This window comes from Saccostrea echinata, unplaced genomic scaffold (assembly GCF_033153115.1).
Source record: "Saccostrea echinata isolate AGI-Se365-2 ecotype Australia unplaced genomic scaffold, CSIRO_AGI_Sech_v1 ptg000022l, whole genome shotgun sequence".
In the NCBI taxonomy this organism is placed as follows: Eukaryota; Metazoa; Mollusca; class Bivalvia; order Ostreida; family Ostreidae; genus Saccostrea; species Saccostrea echinata.
The window spans coordinates 4,321,069-4,335,711 of record NW_026889771.1 but is presented as its reverse complement, the minus strand read 5'-3'; the positions used below and the strand labels follow the sequence as shown (position 1 = coordinate 4,335,711).

General features: G+C 31.1%; 1 protein-coding gene across 1 annotated transcript; it reads right to left on the bottom strand.

Moving 5' to 3' along the window:
• Window positions 1–832: 832 nt before the first annotated feature.
• LOC133190258 (prostaglandin E2 receptor EP4 subtype-like) lies at window positions 833–2,476 on the bottom strand. The gene is made up of 2 exons (XM_061325769.1): window positions 1,693–2,476; window positions 833–1,445 (listed from the first exon to the last, which is right to left on the bottom strand). Exons 1-2 carry the CDS (start codon window positions 2,449–2,451, stop codon window positions 1,140–1,142), a joined length of 1,065 nt encoding a protein of 354 aa, XP_061181753.1. The 5' UTR covers window positions 2,452–2,476; the 3' UTR covers window positions 833–1,139.
• Window positions 2,477–14,643: the final 12,167 nt, after the last annotated feature.

Sequence of the window (14,643 nt, the reverse complement as noted above, 5' to 3'; positions counted from 1 at the left end):
AGAATAAGCTCCTTAATTACGTCGTGACTCCAAAACGAAACATTAGAATTACTGCGCCACGCGAGGCACTTGACATTTTATCTGTGTAAGCGCTCGAAGATGATAGTAGGTTTAAAAAAAATATACTCGGATGGCCGATGGTTGAGTATTGCGAATCCTGTCTTTCTGTAAAAATTCAATTTCAATAAATTTAAAAGTAAGTTCGAATGAATAATATTTGTGAATTAATTTACCATACATTTTAAATTTCATTTGTATGATATTCGGTTTAAAAATCGGTTTCTTTTGTTATTTCTAATTTATACAGATATTATTCAATTTTAAGAATGTATTTTCAAAACTGCTGTCAGAAAAAATAATAATTTACCTACCTACCTACTCAATTTGAAATTTTCGGGTCGGGTTAGGGGAAACAAAGATATTTTTTTATGATGGCCTAAAAAATATTGAACACTGAAACCTAATTTCATTTCTTTTATGGAAGAAATTCAATTAGTTCGCGAACTTTTTGATCACCCCCAGGTATTGATCCCCGCAAATTAAAATGATTCCACTGTATGTAATTAATGTTCCGATTTTTTCATTTGAAGTAGAAATAATAAATCGTAATACTAAATACTGTCGTAAATATAGCTTATGCTGACAATGGATCTTTTCTTTTGTTTTATAAATTATGATATTATCGCAATGAATAATGGTTACTTGTGAAAAGCCTCTTGATTATAAGTATCATTCAGATTTGACGGAAATAAACAGTTCAAATTTTCATATCTGTAACTTGATGATTCAAGTTTTGTACTTCAGCTGTTTCATTAATAAGAAACAAACAGAATTTCAACGGTGTCCACAATAGACACTTTATTTTAAACAAATATAAAAACAAAAAACAAATAATGATACAAAACAAAATAAACTTTAAAAAATTAACAGCAAAATCATTATATCTATATATATCTGCATTCACTTTTCAAATTTCTTTGTTTTTTATGTACACAATGAAGCTTCCCCTCCAGTTTTTAGTTATTTTTTTTGTTCTTTTCTTTAGCATTTCTTGTGATGTGGTCATATTTCGAGAATTTCTTCTACACTTTTTGGTTACATTTTGATCTTTTCTAAAGAAGTTATAATGATGTTTTTAGTTACATCCTGATCTTTTCTATAGCATTAATTGTGATGTGGTCATCTGTCGAGCAGGTTTTCTCCAGACTCTTACTTTGGCTGTAACTCTGAGCAGGGTTAGATTCAGGACCGCTGGTTTCTGTTGCGAGATCCAGTTTGTCACAATAACCTCTGCAGTATCTCTGAAGAGCCCGCAATGTTTCCTTTCTGAGCAGTATATAGATCCAGGGATCTATGATAGAGTTGTTCACAGCGAATCTTAGCACCAATAGTTCTCTGGCGCCATTACCATTGATCCATCTACCAGCATGTCCCAGAATGGTGAACTATACATGGAAAAGAAAATGTCATCAGATTAAATTGGAATCTGTTCTTGTGAATTAATTATTTACGACATAATTTCATAATTGGTTTCTGAGATTAGTATGAGAGATAATAAATAAATTCAGAATAATTATAGTATATTCTGTAATATATAAAAGATGTAATCAACAGCACAATTGCTTAGATGGAACCTCACTACATATGAATGATCTTTTCGTGAAAGGAATGACAATTGAACCACACACTTACCATTAGAGGTGTCCAACAAACACCAAAGACTGTCACAATAATCATCAGGAAAATTACAATGAAAACATCATTTTTCCTTCGTCTTTTTGCGGACATTTTAATGTTTGAATTCATTCCTCGGCAAACAGACACGATAACAATAAAGTTTAAAGCGATGGTCAACAGTAGGATAGCTAATCCAAACAGGGAGTAAATGTAAGAGTTTGCTCGGTCCAATGTGGAGGTTCCGACAAAGTTAAGGAAACACCATGAACCAGGATAATAATTGAAACTGGAACCTAGTCCCATCAGTTGAAGACAAGAAATGAATGTGCCGGTGATCCAAATAGAAATCAACATTATGTTTGTCCGTCGTTCTTTCCCTTCTGTGTTGTAAATAAAGGGATACAAAATTGCCATAAAACGATCAACGGACATTGCACAAACGATCATTGCAGAAGATATCAATGTAAATGTGTAAATAAAAGAACTGTAGTTGCAAAGATGTTTTGGAAAGTCATAAGTAAAGTCTGACGCATATCTAACCATAACCGTGGGATACACTAACAGTATTCCTCCACCATCTGTCAAAGCTAGACCCCCAACTAGTCTATAAAACGGTCTCCATTTGTGTGACTTTGCCGATGTTACTAAAACGACTAGCGCTATTAGATTCCCAATCACACCTAACGCAAACTGTATGGCAGGAGGAACGGCAGATTCCCAAACCTTGGTGCTTGTGGAGTTGGAGATAGTAGAGTTGGGCTCTTCTCCATCCATTCTGACGATCAAACGTCATATGAGCGGTAGCCTTAATTTTGTTATTATATATAGTGTCGCTAAGTCTCTCCTATAACTTCCTTGTTCTCCACAATAACCTCTAGCCACCAATTGCAAGCAACTCTCTTAATACGTAAATAGCCACTCAGGAATACTGTATTAGAGAGCAGGGGGACCTACATCTTATTGAGAGAAATCAGTCTGATTTAGTTTTAGGTCTTTTTTTTCTTATTCGAAGTGATTTGTTTATGGAAACATTTAATTTTTCTGTGTGTTGATGTAGGAAAAACTTCCCCCATGTCAACAAATTCTATTTCAGGTTAAAACCTTTTTTTTCAATTTTATTAAACGAGGATGGTATGTACATATTATTTTTATTCTAACTGCATGTATTAATATAAAAGATTAATTTCCTAGAAATGCGTCTCTGTAAATTCATTATCCCTGAATCTTACAAAATTTACAAAGTTTAAAGTAGGTTAAAAAAAAGTATCAACACTTGATATTTTTAAGCTGGGGCCCGTTTCACAAAAGAACTTACGACTAAGATCAAAATTCAATTCAATTACTTTCTAATTAAAATTATATTAAAAATGGTTTTAATGTTTTTAAAATGAATGTAGTAAGATATTTTTACACTCGCAATTCTAAACAGAATCATTAATTTTGCAAAATTTTACAATCAACTAATTTTATTGGTCTTAGTCGTAAGTTCTTTTGTAAAACGGGGCCCTGCTTATGATGTTCCAAGGAACAATAACTTAAAATCAGAAATTTCGTAGTATAGATTTTTATCTACATATTAAAGATTAATAAATTTCTTATTCAAATAAATGAAGTGGGTTTGAAGACAACATTCTTTTGACATGTCGGTATATTTTTCATAAAGAATATACAGGTAAACGTTTCTAGTTTATGATTTTCACCATATTAACTGACATGTAACATTTTAGTTTGTCGAAACTCAGATGTAATTATTGGCATATGTTCAAAATATTTCAAAGGAAACATTTATAAAGAATAAACATAGTCAGTAAAAGTTCATGTCGGTATCTACTTTACTCAAGTTCTTCTTAAAGTATTTTTAAGTGCAAGTAATTAAAAAAAATCTTAATTCATTTTTCCTGATGTTTTTTTTTTCATTTTACTTTACTCGTGATGCCAACACTTTACGTGAAGTACAAATTCTTTTTAAAAAAAGACATTTAATTACATAAAAATCATCTTGGTTTCAATCATTACACATTCACCTAGATTAAAGCTGGAACATTTCACTATTTCTTACAGTGACACACAAACTTTAATTAACGTGTAAAAGTTTGTAACTTGTTTAGTAGTTTCGTTTTACCTTGGTCATTTTAATTTTTTTTCATAATTTCCTCCTTCTTCCTAGGATTAATCGGGATATTGGCCACTTATTGTCTTTATTGAATATTTGTGATCTGCTGGGGCCGATCCCTTAGGATTTCGTATACTATGAAGACAAAATGCCGGAACTTGCACTTACTGATGTGACGCATTATTTGTTTGCTTTCAGCCACCGATTTTCTATAAATCTTAAGTTATTCAAGACCTAAAAGACCTGTTTTTGTCCAGATATTGTAATAAACATTTTTACATAAAATAAATAGCACATTTTTTTCTTTGCGATTCGTGAGAATCTTTTTTTTTTAATCATATTTTAGCAAATATAAAATCAGATCGGTCATTATAAAACATTCTTTTGATAAACAATTCGTTTCTATCCAAGAAAAATACATTCCTTTGTTCTATAGTACGTTTAATACATTCTTCTCTTTTAGTGTACCTCTTTTCACAAGGAAACTCGCTTGTCGTATATTATTCTAAAATCAACTGCTAAAAATACATTGTATCTCTTGGGGAAACACATAACTGCACATAGCAAGATATCCTTTACATTCGTGAAATGTGCTATTAAACGTTTTAACTATCAGCATAATTGTTTAAAATCAAGAGGAGATAATAAATAATCTCTTTTAATTTCCTTTCATTCAAAGTACAAGGGAAATGAATGAGCAATTAATAAACTTAATTAAATTGATAATTCCATGTATTGTTTTCATGACATAATTACGTATTGAAAAGCAAATAGACATTCAATACATTACTTAAAATACAGTTTATCTAATTAGTCCACTGCATGGCGTTATCGTTACTTTCCAAAGTTTAACCCTTGGCATTAATTATTATGAAACATAAATGCAAAAAGTGTCGATAGATTTGAAGCAAAATCCTGTCTTAATAAAAAATGTTAAATATTATCGCCATTAGAGAAAATTTTGCGATTCTAAGGCTACCTTCTCTAACATTTGATAAGGCTACATATGTTATCTAAATGATAAACATTTGATAAATCACTTTATTCTATACTGAAATTGAACACTTTACAATATATGTAAAATGGGTTTATCAAAATAGCACATTAAAATTCTTCCCGAATAGAATATACATTTATTTGCACAGGTATGAATGATATTTACACAGGCAATTTTAATGCTATTGATCTGTCGATTTTTTTTTCGAGGGGTGTGTGTGTTTATTTCTTGGTTTCAATTAGCTTAGTTTGTTATTATAATATAATCAAAAATAATATAACGCATAATAATTCATTTCATGAATAATAAGTTTTGCAAACAAAACCAGCAAATTCTTTTCTTAATTTTGAGAGAAGTTTATCTAGTATATTCTAAAAGTGAAAGCATTTTCATATCCTTAAATATTTTCTTGTATATATGTCAAAAATACTTTGATCAATCTATCAGAGAAATACTGAACACTGTTGTAAACCAACAATGAGCGGAAAATAAACATGAACCACAGCAAACTAAAAGCTGGTATTCACTCCACTATCCGACTTATAAAACAAACCAAGGCGTAACTTTTTTTTTCCTCTTTATTTTCTCTCTGTAATTTAAGGACTAAAAGAATGATAAAGGACACCAAATAGTCTTTGCATCTTTAAAAATGTAAAAGGGAAGATAACGAACAGTGATCAATCTCAAAAATCCAGGAAACAAAACGAGAAGTGAACAAGGTATACACATTGGCCCTTGGATACACCAGAGATGGGATCAGGTGCCTAGGAGAAGTAAGTACCCCCTGTCGACTGGTCACACACGCCATGAGCCCCACTTACTGATCAGGTAGAGGAGTACTCCGTAATCAAATTTAGTATGAAAAAGTAATGACCTAACATACTCGTACTAGTATGTAGAATGTCAGAATGCTTAAGAAAGTAATTTTGTAGATGACCAACCACAAGTTATGAAAATGGAGTTCCAATTTTATTGAAGAAGCAGTTTTCTATGATTAAAAAAAAAAATCTGTTTTTCAATTTATCGCGAGGAACGGTTGTATAAAGCGGAGAAAAGTATTATGTTTTGACGCTGTTGATATTTGAAAAGTTTTGATATTTTAAATTTCCAGCCTATAACGCTGTATGTGGGGCTGTATTGGATGTTGTGTAGCCTGTAGCGCTGGTTGTGGAGCCTATAATGCTGGTCGTGGAGTGTAGTGGATGTTGTGGAACCTATAGCCCTGGTTGTGGAACCTATAACTCTGGATATGGAGTCTGTAGCGCTGGTTGTGGAGCCTATAATGCTGGTTGTGGAGCTGTAACGGACGTTGTTAGGCCTGCAACCTTCGGAGGGGGACAGCGCTGTCTCGCTCTTTTGGAGGTTGATCTTATGGGTACTGTTCCTTCCGTTTCTGCATTTTCCATGGCATGATTTCCTTGATGCGATATTTTACATACAAAAGAAGGAGAAAGGTTAAAGTAAAAGATGTATACTTGTAAAAATGAAGATAAATCATGATAATGTACGTCTTATGGCGTCACACAGTGTCTCATACCTAACAACTTAACTTTCTTACTTTGAAGTGAGTTGCTTGCAATTGACGAACGAAATGTAAGTGAAGTACGATTATATAAACAATTAATAACGTTTTAGATGTTTTTACTTATTTATACAGAAAACTCCTTAGTTTTTTCTTGAATAAAGAATATATATGCTGAGGCGAACTTACCATTCTCAAAATTTGGAAGATGCCGACAATTAAGAAACAATGTAAACAAATGTAACCATAAGCCGATAATAATCCATCTGACAAAGTCCCATCTTTCAAATTCGTTTGGTGTGAAGATCTTCCCATCCCCCCCTCCCCCCCCCCCCTAAAAAAAATTGGAAATCGAACCCGACTTTTGTTTTTTTTTTTAAATAAAAAATAGATATTAGCTATAGTGTCGAAATAACAATCTACTCACAATTGATATGAAGCCCTTAGACAACCAAGACGAGATAAAACCGTCCCCGGTCCCGAAATAAGCAATTATGAGGTAATTTATTAGAATAGTATAATTAATTTAGTATGATTATGTAAAAAAAATGCTATGAATACCAATTACGCTTCTATAAGTATGCCACATGTTGTCTAGAAAACTTGCATTGAGGTTGAGGGATGATTGATTCAAAGTGAGACAATATGGCGACACCAATAAAAACGTGGTTGAGTTTAACATGCCATCGATAATTATTGTGTACGAAAATGTGAAAAAATTATACGATGGATGACAATTACAACTAAATTTATTTAAATTCATTTATTATTTCTTTTAAATAATGGAGATTTTGAATTCAATATATTATGTTAAAGGGGAATAACTGGCTACTAGCTAGGAAAGACAACTATATTTGCAATCCTCCTATAACAGCATCCTATTCCTACAAATAAAGGGAATAGATGCAAAATTATATAAAATAGAATATTAAAATTGAGTCCCTGAAAGCTAATGGAATTTGTTCTTAGTTGACACATAGGAGTGTTATCTACTTTATATCATTTTGAAACAATTTCTTATTATTTAACTAATATTCTAGGAGACTTGTAAATTAAAATAAGATCAAGGAATAATTTTATCTTTGTAAAATTCAGTATTGCAGATCGCATCGCAAAAAATACATGCCGAAACAGTCAACATAAAGGGAAGATATTAGACAAGAATGCTTGCAGTTCAATTCAATCTCTTTTAATAAAACATTCTAAAAAAAGAAAGTACTTGGTCACTTGATGGTGGGATCAAAATAAAGCATTGGGAGCAAATATGAGTAGTCCACAAAAAGATGCAAAAGACAAAGAGAGCAATGGAAAACATTAACAATATCTCCTATCGCTAAAAACAAACTGTGTAAATCTCGTGATACAGTCCAATCAGTCAAGGTCGAGCAAAAAAAAAAAAACAAAACAAAAAACAAAAACAAAAAACAAAAAACAACTTTACAGGTGCTTAAGGCAAAGATAAAAAGGTAAGCTTTGATAGATAAGGATAAATGTCACGTTATCCTGTACTTGTTTTTGTTTGATCTAGATAACAGAAATGATGTAAGAGTTTAAAAAAAGTTGTATGACTTATCCCTTGAATCTGACAGCCTTGGGCCAAATTGATGGATAGAACAATTTTCATTCATGGGCTGGCTTGAATTGAAGGAGTAAGAAAATAGTGAAAAACAAAATAGAAAAGATAGACTGACAATTAATTAGTTTAACAACCATTGTCCATAAAAAAAGAAAGCATCTTACATTCAGACAAACTTCCTGAGACGTTTAATGAGAAAAATTAGAGATGAATAAGAATAGTCGATTAATATTACGCCACAAGTAATTTCTTATTTTCAATTAATGCGTTGGTCATGCAAATGCAGTTTTAGAAAATAGATCAGAATGCATCATACTGCGCAGAATTAACAGTATACTTCCGCAAATTGGTGTTTATATAATAAACAAAACAAATGCATAATTATCAAAATTGATACACAAGTACTTGAAAACACTTAAATCATGAGTCAATAACATCGGTCGTTACGTCTATGTACATAAATGATATTTCTATAGCACCTCCTTCCCTCTAGATTTAAGGCTGCTTCCAGAAAACATCTAGACTTACATAAATATATATAAAATCTAATGAAATTTCTTAAATCAAAATTTACAAATTGACCACTGTATTTGCATTTTGCGTTTCAATGCAAGTTTTTTTAGTGAATTGACACAAAAATTGGTTTTAAACACACAGAGGAACTTTCAATAATCTCATGAAAATCAACATGGAAAAGTGCAGGTATGATGAAATGTTAAATCACATATGCTGAAGTTAACAAAGGCACTTACATATTTTGAATATTCGTTTTTTAATCAGAGATATGTGAAACCAAGAATTTTTCTTGTTATTATTGAAAAATAATTCCAGCCAACCTCGTGTTTACTACATATATATATATATATATATATATATATATATATATATATATATATATATATATATATATATATATATATATATATATATATCATAAAGTCCTGATTTCTCTTATTTTATCTCTGTTTCTTCTGTTTTGTTATATACAGACAGAAATGAAACGATTTATTTTCTTATGAATTGATTTATAAATCTAAATTCCGTAATTGAAAATGCTCACAAAAATGTCAGTGAACTTACAAAGTAATATGTATTTACCCATGTTTTATCTCCAAAGTTCCAAATAATAGTTAATCATATATAGGAAAAATTATCAAATCTCAAAAACATATTTCAGGAAGCGTGAATTAAAAGAAAATAATGCATTTTTAATTGAAAATTGTTTAACAAATACATTTTAGAATTTTAAAAATGTATAGATATTTAGGCATTTTGGAAAAAAAATGCATTTTCAGGGAATATAAATGCAGTACTTCAGTTCTTTTATTGACTACAATTGTTCTAAAATGCATAATAATATTGCAAGTTTTCACAGATCACTTCAAATTCCAATTTATGCCAATAGGAATGAATTTCAAATTTCATTTTATGCTAATAGGAAAGAAATTGGTATTTTTATGAGATGCAAATATCTATTTTTTATTTTACAAGAAGCAGAAAGTTCTGGTTTATTACTGTTATTCATATCCGTCTGTTACAAGGAATATGGGCGTATTTAGCGTCTAATCTTCAGTTTTCATGAACACAAAATTATTTGGGTAGTTTTGTTTTAGGAAAAGTTCATATTTTATGGCCTCAGGAGCTTCTCTCTAATTTTTTTTAACAAATGTTCACTCGATTTGTTTTGTTCAAATGTACACAAATCATGTTTTAATTTTGGAAAGGTGACCCAGAGAGGTAAAAACTACATATATAGTATTAATAGAGATTGAAACATCTTAGGATACGGTAAAAACTGGAACATTAAATCCTGACTTTACTCTAAGTCCTACATTAACTTAAACTTACAAAGATATGAAATCTGTGATGCATAGCAGTAATGGTGTTTCGGATGCTGCATGTAATACATGAGTACACCAGCATATATTTTCCAGAAGAGATCAGACTTATATTAAATTTCTGAAAGGGGCTTAGTGCCAGATGAATAAGGACCTAAAAATAACCACCAAATATGGAAAATTGTTGCAAATGGGGATACAAGTCTTTTAAAGATACCGCATGTTACCTACATCTTATAAATTAAAACATTAAAGTTTTGAAGCACGCATATTATTCCGGTAATCGTAATTCTTACATCATCAATGAATCTACACCATGTGTGGAAATATTCATCGGCCAAACGGATCTGAAAGGGAATTTCTTTTCATTGACATCATCCTGGCATACAACACTGTAGTGAGCGTTTTATAAATGGCAATATCTTCTAGACGGCATTGTGTTTAGCAGGAAATCCTAGTCTGTGTAAATATGTACCACCCTTTATTTGTTTTTTTCGTATTGTGAAAACAAACATCATATGTAAATATGAAATAAGAAAGGATTTGAGACAGAAAATTAATTCGAACTCTGAAAGCAAACGGAAGAATTTTTCATTACAAGTCCAAAGTAAGTCCAAAATAAATTAACCTTGCTAGTTGATGTCAAAATCGTGATAAGTGTCAAATAATTCCCAACAATGAAATAATATGTAACTGTTCTTGTAATGTTAAGTCTTACATTCCAACTTATTTTATTTGAAATCCACATACTGTTTACTTACAAATATTCTTCCACTGTTGCTTCCAAACTATTTAATTAAAAATACGCCACATTGCCTAGAAATCAAGCATTTGAAACAAAATTCTCCTACATGTTTCTTTCAACCATAGTCATGTTTGGCATGTCATTACAGGTGTTGTGAATAAAGTTTAAAATGAGATCTTTATACGATTCATTTTAAAAGATCCAAAATTAAGGGATACCCCCATCTTTCAATTGGTGACAGAATGTCATAAGAACTATGAATTCGTTAGAGAAATATGCTAAACAATGGGTCTAATCCTTTTGAGTGACATTGAACTAGATTGATGTTGTGTTAAGACATTGATTTTAACATAAAACTCAATTTTTTATGATAACGTGATGATTTAAAATTTTTTTATTATCAAATTTCCTTACTTATGTAGCAATATACCGTGATCACCCTGCATATGTCGTTTATGTCTCTCAGTTCATTCAATACGCAAGAGCATGTTCTGAGAAGGTTCAATTTGTAAATTAAGACTGAAAAATAAATAAATGAAACAAGGGTGTCAACAATTAAAATCAACATTTTGGAAATGCTATGGTCGTTACAATGACCTTGTTTCTAAATACAGAATTAAATGTACATCTTTTGTATCATAGACCATGATGTACTTAGTAAATCATTATAGTTTACTGAAAAAAACTGGGTAAGTTCATCACCTATTTTACAAAATAAACATTAAATGAACTGTCCAAAAATAGTTAAACGAATTAGAAACACTTCTTGAACAATATGTTATGGTTCCAGCTGACAAAGCTTGTAACAATATCGTCTTTGTTTTCATAGCTTATTATTATAACTGTATTTTAGAAGAACTTGGTTTTCATTCTACGTGTAGAAACCCAACTTATAATCACAGTTCATTTTCTAAAGAGGAAATGCTTCAAAATCACACTTCAGTGTTTAGAACTTTTAATATTCCAGTCAAACAATGTGAATTCGATCTACCTTACCTATACTGGTTTCCTAAATTTCGTAAAAATCCAAACAAATAGAGATACATTGCCGAGTTCAGCAAATGCTCTACGAAGCCCCTACCTAAACTCGTTACAAAAATATGAACTGCTGTAAAGGAGAAACTTCAGACGTACTGTGCTGCAGCAAATTCTGGAAGTGGTGTAAATCAAATGTGGAATCTCAGAACCCCCAAAGAACTTTCACAAAATTTAAAATCCCCAAAGTTTTCAAACTCAGTAACATCAAAATGCACCATTTTTCTACAGGTAATAAAACCATTCTTCACGATAAATTAAAACCTAGGCCTTCTGATATCATAGACAACTGCTTCTTCAATAAAAAGGGAACTTTGAAATTTTCGTAACTTCTGATTGATCAACAACAAAATTACTTTGTTGAAAATTACTCTGATACCACACAAAAATACTCTGAAGTTGATATTAAAAGGATGCTGGAGTTCCTAATTGACATTTTTGTAGTCTTCGGAGACCAGGTCTTCCAAAAAAACTGTTGGAATTTCGATGGACACTTATTGTGCTCCTTTATTATCCGACCTGTTTTTATATTCCTATGAAGCAGAATTTATTAAAAACTTCTACATGAAAAGAAAAAAAAACACTAGCTGTGGCCTCCAACTCGATATTAAGATATATCGACGACGTACAATCAATTAACAATAGCTACTTCCATTCATATGTCAACTCCAGATATTCCAGGGAACTTGAAATAAAAGACACTATAGAGTCTGCCACATCTGTTTCATATATCATATGTATGATTTACTGACTATACGATAAGGGCCAGTGAACAACTAAATTGTATGACAAACGAGATGATTTCAGCTTTTTCATCGTCAACTTTCTTTTTTATATGGTAATATCCCGCAAACACCTGCATATGGTGTTTACATCTCCAAACTTATTCGATACTCAAGAGTATGTCCTGATGTTACAGGGATTTTAAACAACCTCGGTTACAGATAGCATTTCATAAATTCTATGGTCGTTAAAATGACCTTGTTAACAAATTTAATGTATCATTGGGTCATATTTTGGCTGACGTGTTTATATCAATTGTTAGGCCTGTTTTTATACTGAATATTCCTTCTACCTGATCAATACATAAGGCTCATGGCGAGTGTGATGTTTACTCCTCCTAGGCACCCGATCTCACCTCTGGAATTTCAAGGGGTCCGTGTTTTATGCCCTGTTCACATATTTTTATTTTTAGATCGATCACTGTTCGTTTTCTTCACCTTTTTCATTATAAATAACATTAATATTTATATGTACTAAATAAAAAATGAGAATCATTCACAAAACTAAATATTAAATTTGAAATCCTTGATAAGTTTATCACTCAAATATCATTGAAATAATAAGTGTCTATTTTTTGCATAAAACTTGATGAATTTTTGATTCATAAAAAACGATAGCTTTCATTTTTCAATAAATATATGGATAAATGAAAAAAGAAACATTTTCAAAATTTCAGAAAATACAAGATACAAGATTTTATTAGTCCTTTTGGGCCCCTAGAGGAACAAAAAAGATTTAAACCCCCTCCCCCCCCCAAAAAAAAAAAACCCAAAACAAACTACTAGTAAACAAAAACAAAAGAAGTAGGAGGATCCAAATGATAGTACAAATATATCAACAAACGTTTCTTTGGTGTGTTAATCCATTGTCTTTATCCTATGGCCGAATTAATCAGTAGATAAAAGTATACATATATCATAATTAATCATTAATGCAGACTGTAATCTACTAAAACAAAAATAAAACTTATGATGATATAGATTCAAAATGTGTTGTATCACATTTATTTCAAAGATTTCCTTTTGTTTAACATTAAGACTGAAAATTCAAAGCTTGTGTATGTTAATGGACTACATTAATATTCAGTTTACCTCTATAGCTGTGTACTCTTTCTTCTTTGTTGTAATATCCTCTGGTTCCTTATACAGAGATTAATTCAGAATGTACAAGTCTCAATTTTGTATTTTTTTGTTTGTTAATTTATATAGACTTTACAGACTTAAAAATATATTTTTTCATCATAATGATATTGAAGAGTACCAAATGCAAATGTGTTTTCTTCAGCCTAGGAAAAGGAAGAAGTTTCAATTGTAGTTAGCCAAGTATCATAATAAGTGTTAATCTATGAAAACTTAATTTGAATTAATTTTAAAATGCAATAAAAATAAGTAAATACAGATTGAAGGAGATACCAAATGTGAAAAAAATGTTAAAATAAAAAAAAAACAAAAAACAAACGCACTGAGAACCTTTCAGATACAAAAGGCAGTACGACAGACAGGTAAATGATTATCGGAAATACCCAATAATGTACACATAAGGGTTAAAACAAAAAAAATTATGTCACTTTTGTAAAATCTTTTCTTTACATTTAACCATAGCGTGAAAATTTATGAATCTGATACTAAATTGAGAATCGACAGGATTATGTAACACAGCGCAGTAGATACTGTTTACTTCCTGTTACGGTATTAGTACTTAGCAAATTGAATGGATAATAGCACTCAAGTGATAGGAAAACAAATAGACAAGTCGCGGCATGTTTATCATAATAGGTACAATTATATTGATGACATGATGATATAAATAAATGTGAGTCATGCAAAGAAGCTTATATTTGAATATTAGTTCATTTAACGAGCATTTCATATTTGATGAAGATTAATCATGATTCTTTAAAGCGTGTTTGGTCACCTAAGTCATTCAGGTGACCTATTGCCACCTGTTTTCGTCCGTTGTCGTGCGAATTTCATGGCTCCAGGGTCAAGAGTTCTGGTTTGATCTTATAGTGAAAATGCAATTCTTTAAAAATCTTCATCTCTCTGTCTGTAAATTTAGCCGAGTACATGGTTATATTGAGCAAGGTGCCTCTTCCGAAATTGTAAAAATTCATGGCCCATGGGTCAGGGGTTCTTGTGTTACAGTGGGTTTATATTGATCATTTAATAAATTTGCATCAATGCTTTGAAAATTTTCTTCTGTGCTAGTGGGCATTTAACGAACAAACTAAGTGCATTGTTGTGATGAACAAGGGTGCCTCTTCCAATATTGTGAAATTCATAGTCCTTGGGTTAGGGTTTCTGGTGTTAGGTTGGGGCTCCACTGATCATAGAGTAAATTGCATTAATTCTTTGAAA